This window comes from Bufo bufo, chromosome 3, assembly GCF_905171765.1.
Source record: "Bufo bufo chromosome 3, aBufBuf1.1, whole genome shotgun sequence".
Classification (NCBI taxonomy): Eukaryota; Metazoa; Chordata; class Amphibia; order Anura; family Bufonidae; genus Bufo; species Bufo bufo.
The window spans coordinates 168867367-168884429 of record NC_053391.1 but is presented as its reverse complement, the minus strand read 5'-3'; the positions used below and the strand labels follow the sequence as shown (position 1 = coordinate 168884429).

The window sequence follows — 17063 nt, the reverse complement described above, 5'->3', positions numbered from 1 at the left end:
CCAGGAGACAGGCCAGTACATCAGGAGACGTGGAGGAGGCCGTAGGAGGGCAACAACCCAGCAGCAGGACCGCTACCTCCGCCTTTGTGCAAGGAGGAACAGGAGGAGCACTGCCAGAGCCCTGCAAAATGACCTCCAGCAGGCCACAAATGTGCATGTGTCTGCTCAAACAGTCAGAAACAGACTCCATGAGGGTGATATGAGGGCCCGAGGTCCACAGGTGGGGGTTGTGCTTACAGCCCAACACCGTGCAGGACGTTTGGCATTTGCCAGAGAACACCAAGATTGGAAAATTCCCCACTGGCGCCCTGTGCTCTTCACAGATGAAAGCAGGTTCACACTGAGCACGTGACAGATGTGACAGAGTCTGGAGACGCCGTGGAGAACGTTCTGCTGCCTGCAACAACCTCCAGCATGACCGGTTTGGCATTGGGTCAGTAGTGGTGTGGGGTGGCATTTCTTTGGAGGGCCGCACAGCCCTCCATGTGCTCGCCAGAGGTAGCCTGACTGCCATTAGGTACCGAGATGAGATCCTCAGACCCCTTGTGAGACCATATGCTGGTGCGGTTGGCCCTGGGTTCCTCCTAATGCAAGACAATGCTAGACCTCATGTGGCTGGAGTGTGTCAGCAGTTCCTGCAAGACGAAGGCATTGATGCTATGGACTGGCCCGCCCATTCCCCAGACCTGAATCCAATTGAGCACATCTGGGACATCATGTCTCGCTCTATCCACCAACGTCACGTTGCACCACAGACTGTCCAGGAGTTGGCAGATGCTTTAGTCCAGGTCTGTGAGGAGATCCCTCAGGAGACCGTCCGCCACCTCATCAGGAGCATGCACAGGCGTTGTAGGGAGGTCATACAGGCACGTGGAGGCCACACACACTACTGAGCCTCATTTTGACTTGTTTTAAGGACATTACATCAAAGTTGGATCAGCCTGTAGTGTGTTTTTCCACTTTAATTTTGAGTGTGACTCCAAATCCAGACCTCCATGGGTTAAAAAATGTGATTTCCATTTTTTTATTTTTGTGTGATTTTGTCGTCAGCACATTCAACTATGTAAAGAACAAAGTATTTCAGAAGAATATTTAATTAATTCAGATCTAGGATGTGTTATTTTTGTGTTCCCGTTATTTTTTTGAGCAGTGTATTATTCTACTCCGGGGCACTTCCTAATTCAATACTATTTTTAATTTCATTTTAGCCAGAATCTCTGTTATGGGACCTCTCTCCTCTGCCTGGGCCTAAATATGTGACAGTGGCCTGTTCCAGTGGTGGGTGACGTGAAGCCTGATTCTCTGCTATGACATGAAGACTGATTCTGTGCTGACATGAAGCCAGATTCTCTGTTACGGGAACTCTCTCCTCTGCCTGGGTGCCTGGGCCTAAATATGTGACAGTGGCCTGTTCCAGTGGTGGGTGACGTGAAGCCTGATTCTCTGCTATGACATGAAGACTTATTCTCTGCTGACATGAAGCCTGAATCTCTGTTATGGGACCTCTCTCCTCTGCCTGGGTACCTGGGCCTAAATTTGTGACAGTGGCCTGTTCCAGTGGTGGGTGATGTGAAGCCTGATTCTCTGCTATGACATAAAGACAGATTCTGCGCTGACATAAGGCCAGATTCTCTGTTACGGGACCGCTCTCCTCTGTCTGGGTGCCGGGGCCTAAATGTGTGACAGTGGCCTGTTCCAGTGGTGGCTGACGTGAAGCCTGATTCTCTGCTATGACATGAAGACTGATTCTGCGCTGACATGAAGCCAGATTCTCTGCTATGGCATGAAGAGACTGATTCTCTGCTGACGTGAAGCCAGATTCTCTGCTATGGGACCTCTGTCCAATTGATATTGGTTCATTTTTATTTTTTTAATTTTAATTTTAATTCATTTCCCTATCCACATTTGTTTGCAGGGGATTTACCTACATGTTGCTGCCTTTTGCAGCCCTCTAGCTCTTTCCTGGGCTGTTTAACTGCCTTTTTAGTGCCTAAAAGTTCGGGTCCCCATTGACTTCAATGGGGTTCGGGACGAAGTTCGGATCCCGAACCCGAACATTTCCGGGAAGTTCGGCCGAACTTCTCGAACCCGAACATCCAGGTGTTCGCTCAACTCTACTGGTAGGTTCTCAAACATCATTCAGATGAGCACTGGACAGAAGCAAGCACAAACCGCATACAGGATCGACTCGCTGACTCCCTACACCTCCAATTTATAATGCACCCAATGCTTGCTTACCTTCAGTGAAGGATCCCATCAATCTAGAAAGAAACAAGTTCACCATGTAGCCTAGCGTTAGCACGACTGTGGAAACACAGCCCCAGGCAACAGAAGCCAGGACCATGGGCTGGACTAGACTGAAGCCGTGTCATATAGCATTGATATATTTTTTTTTTTACTATATTACCTTTGTAGATTCCGTTGTATCCTCCCTGAACTTCACCAGAAGAGGTAACTTCTTCTAAATGTCCTCCATTATCAGATGTAAAGTATACTAATGTGTTGTCTTGTAGTTTATTTCTGTGCAGTTCACTGACAATTTTTCCTTTAAAAAATAAAAATAAATAATGAATGTGTACAAAGCACTGAAAATACAAAAAGGTGAACACACAACTCATTTAGTAAAAGGCTTAACCTTTACAGGAAACAAATTTAGGCAGTGACTGCTACATTTACTGTACATGCAGCAATCTCATCCACAGTATGGGGAGGAGTGATCACTAATGCCATCGCTCATCCCAATACAGAATTGTTTGTTAGAAGCAGAGCTGGGTAGACAATAATCTGCTGCTGGCAAATAATGATTAAAGGTGTCCACACGAAAAATTCTATTAACCGATAGCAACTTACCACCAACAGATTGCTAACTAGTATGCAAACGCTTGTTAGCGATATTGTGCCCGAATATTGGGCAGTAAAGGGGCCTTTAGACCTGGCAATTAGAAGATGCATCAAAATGATAACCGTGGTGCATCTTTGGCTTATGTTGCCTCCTTAATACCACTTCTTGGGTCTACTTTAGATCACTACTTTGCACTAAAACTGTTGTAAATCTGTAATAGGCCTGTGCATTTAACAACCACAAAGTTGCACCCTCTTTACTAGACACTTTTCAAAAGTGTCTAGCAAGGCGCAGGCACCTAACATTTAATGGCAAAAATAATTTAATTGATCAGTGCCGAACAATGGACCAACTAATACTAGAATTCTGCTGCAACCACAGTAATATCTACATCTTTTTATCGTTTGCAGTTCAACTAGCACCTTATGGGTTTTGATTGAAGTTTCTAGCAGTATATTGAAGGATAAAGGATGGATGGTTGAAAATTCAGATATTATACTTAAAAATAACTTCTTAAAAAGGCCCTGTCACCATGAAAATGTGGTGCCATCTGCAGGCAGCATGTTAGAGCAGGAGGAGCCGAGTAGCTTGATATATAATTACAGTATGTGGGAAGAGATTAAGCACAACTTCTCTTATTCATTTAAATTTCTGCTCATTCTAAAAGGCAAGAGGTACATCTTTGATCACATAACTCTTTAGCTTAGATTAAGCAAGGATTTAGATGCATTAAACACAGGGGCGGACTGTCCATAGACCATACAGGAAAAGTTCCTGGTGGGGAGATGCCCAGAGCCACGTAAACCCTCCTCTTGGCCAAAAGCCAGGTACATAAAGATATGATGCTCTCAGAATTGATGAATTTAGGCAGTATTTTGTGCTGCACTGTGGTATCTGGGGCACATTTTTAGCTTTTTTTCCAGGGCCACTTTAAATTCCCAGTCCACCCTGATTACACACAATACATTATACCTAATCTTTTCTCATAAAACTATATCAATCTGCTCAGCTCCTCCTGCTCGGACGTTCCAGCGACAGGAGATTGGCGAGACTGGCAACACATGGTTTGATCTGACACGTTTTCCGTTTGGCTCAAATGAGGTCTGTATTTCTGGTGCTTGCCAAACCTTCTTTCCCCAGGTGTGGCTTTTATGGTCATTTAACCTTCTCTATTGTAGTTTCTCCCACTATGCTATGCGGTTTATAGCTTCTGTTTGAGTTGTGGATTGCTGGCGTTTGATCTCGGCTGAGTTCCTGGTGCTGCCATAGCCACTTGAAGTTAAATGTTTCTTTTCCCTTTTGTTTGGGTTATTTTGCATTTCCCTGTCATTTGTATTAAGACCTGAGGGAGACTCCTGTCCGTCCTTCCTTTTGGAGGAACAGGTCATCTCAGTCCTGACATTACTACCAGGGTCCTATAGGGTGAGTTGGGACACTAGGTATTCCTGTGTATGAACTCACCTACCTCTGGGGTCTGTTCATACTGTTAGTCAGGACTTTGATTAGTGTTTTACTAGGAGGTGTCCATCTCCTTTCCCTAGTTTTCAGGCCTTATTCCCTCACCCCTTTCCCTCCCATGTTCCGTGTCTCGTTTCCCTCCCACACCCGAACGTGACAATAACATGCTGCCTGTAGACAGCACTGCATTTTAATGGCGACAGGTTCCCTTCAACTCCGTCTAAGCTCAGTTGTCAGCTTTAAACAATATGCATATTATAGCAAGTATTTCCAACTTCTAAAATCCCAAATGATTTGATATTACTAATACTAGAAGCCATTTACAGCAACACCTACAGCAGGCTTGGCATCAGCAGACAACCGATAAAGAAATAAACTTCTTGTAATACATAGGAAAATCTAGGTCATGCTGTGACCGACTCAAAGGAATCATACGTTGAGGAAAGCAAACTTAAAGACTATGAGTAATACCATGAACAATGCTGATCATTGTAAAAAGTAGAATTGTCACCAGTTTTATTCATAATCAAAATGTGTAGTTTTATGGCTGTTTTTAAAGGACTAATAGGTTTGCATCTTGTAGACGTGGGAAAAAGAGCTTAAAAAAAGGGTAGATAACCCAAAATCACACGAATTATACTTTACAATGAAAACTGTTTCCTTTATTGTATCAGTTCTGAATTCTAGATGTTTTCTTAGTAGAGGGACTATTTTAAATAGAATAGAAACTGAGATCCTCTTAACATTACCACTTCATTCAAAGTCCACAGGACTGCTATTTCCAGAGGTCCTATAGAGCTTAAAGTGGCAGTATGCATGCACAATCACTGCTACAGTCAAGCAGGCAAAGATATGATGCCGTTCTCACTATAGGTGGGTTGACCACTAGCAATCAGATATCACCTATGCTGTATGTAGCTGATAAATTGTCATTCTGGGAGAACCCCTCAGCAATGCAGAGCTGCCCACGATTCACTGCAATTCCTTGGGGGCAATCTGTTTCACTAGATGTTTAAGAACTTACAAAAAAAAAAATTCACACAGATTACACAAAAAATAACCATGATTAAAGAAAAACGCAAAGACAACTAGGAGTAAGACAGACTTGTATTGAGAATACTGGCCAGTTCTATTTTTCCCACAGGATCTGGTGATGCCAATTCCTTTACTTTTAATAAAAAAAAAAAAACTTGGCATCCCTCCTGGTGTGAAATATAAAAAATAAAAAAAATAAAAAAAATCTACATCCATGGTAGCTAGGTTAGTTGCCTCTGGTAGGGGACCTATTGCAGACAGTTTATTTAGTAGATTTGTTTTGCCCTGAAAGTAACTGGATGCATCTCTCACCAGGGGTTTAAAAAGGACACCTTCAAACCATCTAGGAATTTTGCTTGGGTGCTCACCATTATTTCTGGATTTCCAAGTTGTGTATCTAGGGAAGCATGTAAAGTGTCCCTATTCTTGGAGTTCCTGGTAAAAATTCATGAGGTATTGAGGTAGGCCAGCATTAATCAGTTTACGTTTAGAGTACTCGTGTCAGGTGGGACTTCAATTCTATATAGTAGCATGTCTGTCAGTTGATTGTTTGGAGGGGTTAATTCCACATACAAAAAAGGTTTACAGATTCCTGATTTGGTAATCTGTCGTGGAAACGTTTATAGGTAAAAAATTAGAGCTTTACATAAGCACCATATGATGACAAACTGGACGAGTATTTACTGTTGGGTTATACACATGGCATTGATAGGTACACAAGTTCTTATGCAATGGTGTTTTTCTTTTCACTAATGTTTATACATGTAATGTCTTTACTATGGTCTTTAGGCCTGGAGACATAGTTCAGTGTAAATTTCCAAAGTGTTTTTCATCAACTATGATGGTGGCTATAAATATCTGCAAAAGGATGAAGTTTATCAAATTCCTTTTCATACCATTTCATTGATTAAAATTCAGGTGGCATTTACAATTATGAAGTCAGAAATTCTTGAAAATAGGGAGTTATTAACATAGTCAAATTTAGAGAAAGCCAATATCATCAGAATTCACTAGTGTTATGTTTTATCCAGAAGATAATGGAAGAATGATAAATATATCCATACAATTTTAACCCTCTTCAGCCAATTACTATGTAAATAATATAGTTCACATGAAAGCTTTGACACTGCAGCCTTTTCTCTGCATCACAATTACTCAAAGGTATACAATAAAGCATCTCATGTCACCAGACCAAATTATCTCATTTTTTGTCTGCATCAACATGTCACTAAGCAATCCAATTTGGTGACATGTCAGTCAAGCAGACAAGGTTAGATATATTTCTACTGATCCGCAAGTTCACTCATTCTTTCCTGCATTATCACCTGTAACATCTGCTTTCAGCTTTTGACAAGGTCAAATGTATGCTTCATATTTCCCATATCACAGTTCAATAATTTGACTTGTCTAAGTGTTAACAGATGCACTTTTAAACACATTCACACAAGTCTGGAAAAAATCATTGGAAAATATTTTTTTTATTAGGAAAAACATACAGTAGTATAGACTGCTGATAAAACTTGTTTTAAAACCATATTTTAAGCAAGTTGTATTAAGATTTAGGAGATTGGAGGATAGTCTGCTCGCCCCTTTGCTCGGGGGGGGGGGGTGAAAGTGCGGCAGTTTAGGTGTGCCCCCCCCCAGGCTTGTGTATGGTGGTGTTCCCTCCATGTGCCCAGCTTTCTCCGTGCCGTGACTCTGATGCTTTCTGGACTCCTCGTGTTGTTTCCCCACAGCTGGTCCTGACTGGATTCCTGCTCCTCAGTTTTCCTGACCGCTTCATCTGTGGATCGGTTTCCTGTCCCTTTGGTCTTGTTGTCTGGCTTCTGTGGCTGTCCTGCAGGGTTCTCCTGGACTTGGGCTGAACCAGATCAGAAGACCCTGGACTGGTGAGATCTTTCCCTGTTGTTCCCCACCCAGCCTGGACTCTTTGTTGTCCCCTTGGTCCTCGTGTTTATCTCTCTGCCTCACCTAACCTCATCTAACCCCACTTGACATTAGTCTTAATCTCAATTCCCCAGTTTTCTCAACTAATTATTAACTCCTTCTATTGAAGTTTGAAGGAAAAAAAAAAGAAGAAGAAAAGTAAGATGAGAGAAAAAAAGGGAAGAGAGAAAGAAAAAAATAAAATACACAGGGGAAAGAATGGAAAGAAAAAGATGGCCCCTAAACAGAATAGACGTTCAACGGACTTGACCTTGGTTAAGTCAGGACAGAAACAAATAGTCTTCCTGAATTTAAAAATTTTTGAGATCAAATTTAAGTACCAGGTCGGTACTAAAAGGGAGGCAGGATACTAATATAAGAAAAAAACACTTAATTTAGACCGGAGGAGGCAATTGAGGGGGGACTCCCATACTGGAGACTGGGAGATGCCTATGGATAACTCCTCTACACTAGAGGAGATTCTATCCATTGTCAAAAACAATGGAAAAGCTATACAGAATATTGCTGTTCAATTGGGGTCAGTACAGACAGATGTCCTTATTATAAAAGATGATTTGACAAAGATTCATGATAGAATTAAAGAATTAGAAAATAGTGAATAACTTGGAGCAAGAAGTGAAAGTATTAAAAGCGGAGAACACTACAGTAAAAATAGATTACAAACACCTGAAAAAAAAAAAATAACGGTGGATCTAGAAGACCGGTCAAGAAGATGCAATGTACGAATTATTGGCTTAATAAAGCTTCTGATGACAAAAATCTAGCAGGAACGACACAATCCATAAATTTGATAATTTTGGGAAGGAACATTTTTCATCATTGCTTCTAATTGAAAGGGCCCATCGAATTCCTGGTGGTAAACAGATTCCGGGGATGTTGCCAAGGACTGTAATAATCAAGTTGCTAGCCGCTTGTGATAGAGATATAATCTTGAGGTGAGCACGGGATTCCCCTTCGATTCTGTATAATGGGTGTAAACGCTTTTTTCCCCCGATTTTTCAAAAGAAGTTCAAGATAAGAAGCGTACTTTTTTGGATGTTAAAAAATGCCTTCAGGGCAAGGACATTAAGTACTCCTTTTTGCATCCAGCCAAGTTAAGGATGGTGTTTAACTAATTGGTGAACTTTGACACTCCAGATGTGGCCACTGATTGGTTAGATAAGGAATAATGTTTAAAACTTGTTTTTCTAATTGATGGAGGTTCGGTTGAGGGAGTGGGGGAGGGGTGGTCCTAGTTAAGAGGTCTGTTACCCTTAGTTACGGATCAAGGGGGATATGGGGTCTGTGGGTGGGGGGAGCGGAGGGTGGGGTATGATGCATCTTCTTTTGAGGTGGGGAACGGTGCGAAGCTTGAGGAGTTTAGTAGCTGGATGCTTTAAGATTAATGACTACAAGAATACTAAACATGGAATGTTCGGGGCCTTGGGGAGAAGATAAAGGCAGGCGGTTTTAGATTTTATACAGAGACATTTACCAGCTATTGTTAGCTTGGTAGAAACCCATTTCACACAGAATACAATTTTTCGACTTGGAGGGGGGGTGAACTACACAGGTTTACAATTCTACATATACTAACTATTCTAGAGGAGTCACAGTTTTAATCCATAAATAGATTCATTTTTTATGTTTGGCATCCTCTATTGATAGACAGGGGAGATATGTCTTTCTCCATGGTAGGCTTGATGGGAAGTTCTGAATCTTGGCCTTTATTTATATTCCCCCTTCTTTCTCTATGCAAATATTGGACTTGTTTGATGGCGTTTGTGAATCAGTGGCCTGAATGTCTGGTTATAGTCAATGGGTATTTTAACTGTGTGATGAATCCAGAGGTGGATAGGATCTCTATGGGAGGGAATGGTTATTCCCCAGCCCAGGGGTCGCCTTAGCTCGGTTTTTCCAAGAGGTGGGCCTCGTGGATGTTTGGGAATACCTATTCAAAAGGAAAAAGCTTATTCCTGTGTTAGTAAATCTGAAAGATCTGTGTCTAGAATTGATCTGGCCCTGATAAAGGATATTTAAACTGTATTAAACAGATGAAATACGAGACCAGATCAGTTTCAGATCATGTTCCCTTTTTAATAGAGCTATGTATGGTCAGGAATAACTAGACTGAAAAGTCCATTTAGATTGAATCCCCACTGGCTATTAATAATTGATAATCATAACCAGATAGAAAAGAAAATTTCCTTTTGGGATAAAATATTGCTTCAGCCAAATCTCAACATGTCTGGGAATGCGTTTAAAGCGTTTATGAGAGGGATTTTTATTCGTACAATTGCGAATTTGAGTAAACGCTATGCAAAGAAGGAGAAAGAACTAGAGAAAGCAGCTGCAGCTGGAATGGCTGGATATGCCAAGTTAAAAACAGAGGAAGGTAACTACCTTGCTCACTTAGTACCATCCCAAACCCTCTCATTGGCAACACATTGAAAGTTTGGAAGGGTCTCTCACTTTGCTCCAAGAGTTTAAACCTGCCCTCCCCTCTTCTTCAGATAAGAGATCTTATTAATCTGGCTCCGAAAGACTTGAGATAGCTGTCCCCTGACTTTAAGATCTCTTGAAAATCCCATCTCCCATCTTCTAGACCCAAATGGGTGTATACTCTGACCCAGAAATCTGTAAAGTGCTGAACACACAGATCCATAACTTGGTCCTCATGCGCTTCATCAGAACTGAATCTCTTCTCCTAGCAAAAAAGACCATCCCTTCCAACACTATACACTGGTTTGAAGAATTAATAAGCTGTAAGAAATATCCCTCTAAAACCATCTCCACAATATATAAAAATGTGATAACCCCCCCTACAACACTTAAACCTGCAGTGATTGGTTTGTGGGAGAGAGATCTCCAGCGAACCTTGACTCCTCTAGAAATTACTAAAGCCTTAATTACCCCTCATAAGATCTCCAGATGCATTCGTATCCAGGAGAATAGTTACAAGGTCCTTATGAGATGGTACAGAACCCCAGATATAACATGCCTTTACATACCCAATGCTACTGATGTATGTTGGCGCTGCTCCAAAACCAAAGGCTCGTTCTTTCACATCTGGTGGACATGTGAGCTAATTAATCCGTGGTGGCATAGCATAATCAATCTAAGCAACCAGATATGTCAGACTTCCTTCCCCTGCACACCAGATTTAGCATTGTTATCCTTGGGTATGAAGGGGGTTAATTCATCTAAGTCCTCGCTCTTCTCACTTTTGATAGCCGCTGCTAGACTCTTATTACCGACCCACTGGTTGTCTGCTGAAGTCCCTAACTTGGAGCACTGGATAAATAGAGTAGATCAAATCTACAGAATGGAAGAAATCTCTCATTGGGAATCTCACACTAGACACACCTTTCGCCGGATTTGGTCCCCTTGGAGAGGCTATAGGAACTTCTCTTAGACACCTCCCCCCATCCCAATGTCTCGGGGCCAGTACCTAAATTCTACTTCAATGTCTCTCACTCATACATCATGTCAGTCCTATGTCAGTCTTATGTCAGTCTTAATTTAGTCAGATTTTAGTACTATCTTAATACCCTGTCACAAAGTTACACTAACTTAGTTAGAGTTATGGTTCTTATTTGACACTTGCCTTTATGTGGCCATACAAGCCTCTCTTTACATTTACAATTGCAAAGTGTGTATATGACTGTTAGCCATGAATACTGTATATGCATATCATTACATGCTAGATAACAGTCAATGCTCTTTATTATGACTTTGAATGTAAAAATTTGAAAAAACAATAAAAATTGTCAATATAAAAAAAAAACAGAGGAAGGTAGAGAGATTATGAAGAGGACAAGTCAGGCTCTCTGACTTTCTTTTGGATAAAGCTCAAAGGTTATTCTTTAGGAGGACAAAAATATTTTTCTGAGGCAGGACGCCCCGGGAAGATGCTGGCCAGGGTAATAACTAGCCAGGAACTAAAGAAAGATTTGTAGTATTCGTGCCTCGGATGGGACCATTATTGAAGATCAGGAGGGAATAATAGAAATATTTATAAACTATTTCTGTGAATTATATAAATCAGAGTGTGTTCTCTCAGAGGAAATGATTGACTCATATTTGGATTCTATTTCCCTTCCAGTTCTTACAGATAGTCAAAAAGAACGTTTGGAGATGGATGGATGTCTTCAAGAGATAGAGGATGCAATTAAAGCCTGTTCAGGCAAATCCTCCCCTGGATTGGATGGACTCCAGTATTAGTTTTATCGTAAATATAGGGAGGGTACTCTTCCCCATCTGTGGAGAACACTCTGATTCAATAAAGGAAGGATCCCTTCCAGAAACAATGACAGAGGCCGTGATTACAGTGATATTAAAAGAAGGGTAAAGACCCTAATGATTTGGGGTCGCATAGACCTATTTCTCTTCTTAATTATAGAGGTCAAACTCCTGTCTAAAATCCTAGCTATGAGGCCATCAAGTGTCATGACAATTATACATCCAGACCAAAATGGTTTTATGCCTAATAAAGGGACCCATTATAATCTACATAGTCTTTTTGCTAATTTACAAACATCTGGAGGGGCCTCACGATCAACTTTGTCTATAGACGCCTCTAAGGCCTTTGATAGAGTTGAATGGGGGTTCCTGTGGAGAGTGCTTCATAAGATGGGCTTCGGCTCTATGTTTAGCAATATGATTAAACTTCTTTATAGATCTCCTACCGCAAGATTGAATATAAATGGTAATTTTACAAGAAGTTTTCGTATGACTAGAGGCACTCGGCTGGGATATCCACTTTCTCCTCTTTTATCTGACATCTATATTGAGCCCTTGGCCGCTAGAGTTAGACAAGACCCTAGCATTCTAGGGTTTGGGGTATTAGGAATGGAAGACCGAATTTCTTTATATGCAGATAATATTTTATGTTCAACAGACACAATATACTTTGCTGAATATCATCCAAACGATAAATCATTTTGGAGAAGTTTCAGGTCTGAATGTAAACTGGGAAAAAACTACCTGCATGCCATTGGATAATATGACTATGCCCTTGGATAAATCTGCACTCCCCAATGAGGCCCCTCTGAACACTTTGAAAATTTCAGAGTCCTTTGAGTATTTAGGTCTTACAATCTCTCCTAGGGTGGAAGATTTTATCCCGCTTAATTTGATTCCATTGATAAATAAGCTGAGGTCAAAAATAACAACATGGCTTAGCTTATCTTTATCGAAGGTTGATAGAATATCTCTAGTTAAGATGGTGATTCTCCCCCAGTTACTTTATGTCTTTAGGAATTCTCCAGTTTGGATTGGGGATAGGTTTTTTAAATTAATAGAAAGAATAATTAATGACTTACTTTGGGGGAGGAAACGTGTAATACTTAAATTAGAGCATTGGTATAAGGGGAGGAGTTAATCTCCCTTGCTTCATGGGCTATTTTTTAGCGGCACAGTTCAGTTTTTTCCATGGGTGGAATGATAGCCCACTCTAAGTATTTAGTGAATAGATCTCCATATGATCATTTTTTTATTTAATTGGAGTCTGATCAATTGACCGACACCAATAAGGAATTTAAATCCGCCAGGAATCTTTTTATGAAGTCATGGTATTCTATTAGACTGGTGTGGAGTGAAGGGTTCAATGGGATGATATTTCGACTTTAAAGTGTACCTAAATCTTTGGGTAAACTTGAAAATCTATTCTACATGTGAAAGAAATATTATACAATAGCAAAAAGGTAACCAAAGTTCAGTTGCATATCACTCTTTGCAATCCACACTCATACCACTGTAGGGATTCCACTGTGGCCACACTGAGCACTGTACAGCACATTGCTCTTGCTACCTGTACCCGTGCGCAAGCCTGGAATAGATGGTCTATGTCAGATAAAAATAAATATGGAGTTTGGAATGGAAAGTCATTGGAGGATGGAAGGAACTGGGAGTAAAGAAAAAGGGGAGAGGCACCAGGGGACTAGATAGGAGAACTCAAATAATAAAAAGGTGCTTTATTAAGAGCTTAACGTGTTTTGGGGGGGGAAGTACAAAAGTAGCTTTCCTCAGGAGCATAAAAAAAATGACAAAACTCAAATAGGGGCACATCAAGGCCTTAAGCAAATAGTGATCGCCAGGTCAAGACACAGGTTTCCTGCGTCTTGACCTAGCAATTACTATTAGCTTAAGGCCTTGATGCACCCCTATTTATATGCAAGTTTTGTATGTCTTTTTTATGCTCCTGAGGAAAGGGACTGGTGTACTTCCCCAAAACACGTTAAGCTCTATCTTAATAAAGCACCTTTTATTATTGGAGTCCTCTGGTTCATCTTGCTAAACAGATTGGGTGCAAGTGTCTCGAGTTTATCTTGCACCCTCCTCCCTGGTGAAGTGAGTAATATACTATTCTGGAATAGTTTTTTTTTGGCAATTCTAGCTATAAAGATTTAATCATGTCCACTACAGACTAACAGGTATATTCTTTCATGTCAGCAACCCTTTTTAATGTTTTAATTATATCCGCATTGTTTGCTCCAATTATCTATTAATACTCACCCACTGTATGGGCTATGTGGTGACGCTGGCGCTCCACACCTTTCTCTCTATGATCTCATCCACTAATATGGCAGTTTAGTAGTGCCCCCACTCTACCTCCTGCATCATTGTGTGTAGTGGTTATCTTTTTCTCTCCTGCGTACAGATGGACTATATTAAAGCTTTAGCAGAGCAGAACCAGGCAGAGGAGTGATGTGCTATGGAGCTCCTGACCTCACTCCACTAAGCCCGCATGTCACATTGATGAAGAGCAAGCCCTTAGAGTTGAGGGGGTACAGGAACGGAGGTCCTTAGCCCATCATTCCTCCTATGCCCTCCCTGCTTTAGCGTGACATAGCCCATTTATGCCATGCTTTAGGAGAACAGCACAGGTACAGGCAGGAGCAGCAGTGCTTCGGCCTGTACAGTGTTCAGGGCAGCTACAAGAAAATCTGAGGTTATGGATTTCAAAAGCACCTGAACTTCTATTTCCTTAGGGAAAAAAAAATAAAAAAAAATTCTAGTATATTACAAATATTACCTTCAAATGTAGATTAAGGAATAAAGTAAACCAAAAGGTTAAGGTACAGTTTAAAGGATATAAGATACCCTTGGAGGCATTTTTTATTATTGCATTCTTTTTGGCCTAAAAATATTTTTTTTTCAATTGGTCTTTATTAAAACTTTCATCAGTTCTTCTACTATAAGGGTTAATTGAGAATGTATCTGCAGACTAAGTTTCCATTTACCTTAAAGAGGTTGTCTCCTCAGGTTAGGTCATTGATATCTGATCTGTGGGGGTCTGACACACGGCACCCCTGCCAATCAGCTGTTTGATGAGGAGGTTCCAGTTCCACGCAAGTTGCAGTCCTACCCAAACCGATTCTGTACTTTGGAGGTGGATCTTCTACTACAGTGATGCCCAACCTGCGGCCCTCCAGCTGTTGTAAAACTACAACTCCCACCATGCCCTGCTGTAGGCTGATAGCTATAAGCTGTCCAGGCATGCTGGGAGTTGTAGTTTTGCAACTGCAAGTTGAGCATCCCTGTTCTACTACATTCTAGATAAGAGTAAAAAAAAGGCACAAGTATAGCAGAGGGGCTGCCAGGGCATGTACCTGGGTGCACCCAGGCAGTTCAGCAATTGGCATGGTGAAGCAGGGAGCCATCCACTCGCAGCTTCACAGTGTTGCTGAGCTCCTGTGCTCCCCAGCAAGCCACACATTGTGCTGTTGGCTGTATTGGAGGAGCAGTGAAAGCCTGGGAACAAACCTTCTGCACAGCCAGCAGCACAATGTGTTTGTAACCGTATGAAAAGCTGGATGTGCCCGATCATCAAGGAAACCGGCGAGTAAATATGTTAATATAATAAATACATTTTATATATTTATATATTTTTTTTTTATGGAGCGGGATGAGGCTAAAAAGGGGCCAAAAGGTGGGAATTGCTGCCACAAGGAGGACATAACTAATGTGAGGGGAACAATGTTGGCATAACTACTGTGAAAGGGGCACAAAGCGGGCATTTATACTGTGTGATATCACCGAGGGGAAAGCAATGCCCTTGTTATACATTGGGAAGGCTTGGTCTTACAGGGCCAGCACAGCACCCCCTGCTGGGGATTTCAGAGGGGCAGTTACTTGAGCACAAAGTTATGAGAACTTAGATTCTACTGCTTCCTAGAATGTCACAAAGAAATTTGCGTTGTGACAAATTTCTTCCCAAGTAGCAGACAAAGTGTGAAATTGGGCCCAGGCAACGGCCTGGGATGCAGGAGAATAGAACTAGAATCCTCATGGCCTGCCTGATAGAACAAGAACGCATCTTTAGGAATTGTTGGATTAGTTTTAGATCCTGGATCTTTGTTGGAGGAAGAAAAAATCTCTGGAGTGTCGAATCCAGTAGAATGCCCAAAAACACTCTCCGGTGACTTGGAGTCACATTGGACTTTTCCCTGTTGATGATCCATCCCAGGTTCTGAAGGTGAGAGGACCACCTGTAGATGTATGAGGAGGAGGTCTGATGTTTCTGCCACTACCAGCAAGTTGTAGAGATAAGGGACCACTAAAATCCCCCTGAGGTTTAGAGAGGCCACGGCTTCTGCCATAACCTTGGTGAAGATACGAGGAGCTGAGGTAATTCCGAAAGGTAGACAGGTGAACTGATAGTTGCGGAACTTTCCCTTCAGCTTCACCACAAACCTCAGGTACCTTCTGGAGAGGGGATGTATTGGAATGTGGAAATAAGAATCCTTGAGATTTATTGTAATCATTTGAGCCCCATGCTTCATAAGTTTTACTTCCGTCTTGACAGTTTCCATTTTGAATTTGTGATATGAAATGTGTTTGTTGAGTGGTTTTAGGTTTATAAAAAGGTTCGGAATCTCCAGTTTGGTTTCCGGACCATGAATAGAGGGGAGTAGTGACCATTCCCCCATGGGGAGATCTTCTATTGCCCCTAGGGACAGGAGTTCTTATACTCTCGGACAGGGAGGACCTTAGAGATCCCTGGAGTTGGGTTATTACAAACTTTTGTGGGGGAAGGGAATCCAACTCTAAAGAATACCCGTTTATGATGCGGATAATATACGAGTCTGTGATGGTCTGTTCCCAGAAACTTAAAAAAGGAACTGAGCCTTCCCCCCCCCCCCCGACTCGGATGGCGTCATTGTTTGGAAGAGGAGGCGGAGGGACCACCCTTGTTGGGATTAAAGAGAAAGCTTTTCCCTTTATTTCCCCTGGTATAATTCCATCCCCCTGACCTTCCACTGTCAGGTCTGGAATCCTGCTGCTGCTGACAAAAAAAAAACACATTTTCCATTTCCAGATTTATCTTCAGGGAAGCCTTTTTTACGGTCAGTAGCCTGCTCTAAAATTTTGTCCAAATCAGGGCCAAAACACATATTGTCCTTGTAATCGTAAAGATATTGGCTTATTTTTAGAAGCCATATCTCCCGACCAAGCTTTTAGCCACAGGACTCTCCTGATGGTATTGGAGAGCACTGCAGTGCAAGCAGACAGTCTGACCGACTCAGCGGAAGCATCCGCTAGGAAATTTGTGGCCTTCCTGAGTAAAGTGAGACCATCTAGGATTTGCTCCCTAGGGGTCTTGTCAATTAGGTATAGCTCCAACTGTTCTAACCATACGGCTAAGGTGCAGGCTACACAGGTCGCAGCTACCACCGGTTTTAAATAGGGCTGCAGTGGCTTCAGTTTTTTTTTTTTTTAATCTCTGCCTGTCAATGGGATCTTTTAATTGGGCTGCATCCTCAAAGGGCAGGACCGTACATTTAGCGACCTTGGCCAC

At 41.7% G+C, this 17063-nt stretch overlaps 1 protein-coding gene across 2 annotated transcripts in view; it reads right to left on the bottom strand.

The window, feature by feature from the left end:
• STS (steroid sulfatase) overlaps window positions 1–17063 on the bottom strand; it is a 359318-nt gene that overhangs the window by 183200 nt on the left and 159055 nt on the right. For both annotated transcript variants that reach the window (XM_040423755.1, XM_040423756.1), the window contains exon 7: window positions 2408–2545. In XM_040423755.1, the coding sequence (XP_040279689.1) occupies window positions 2408–2545 (138 nt within the window). The remainder of the gene's footprint in view (window positions 1–2407; window positions 2546–17063) is intronic.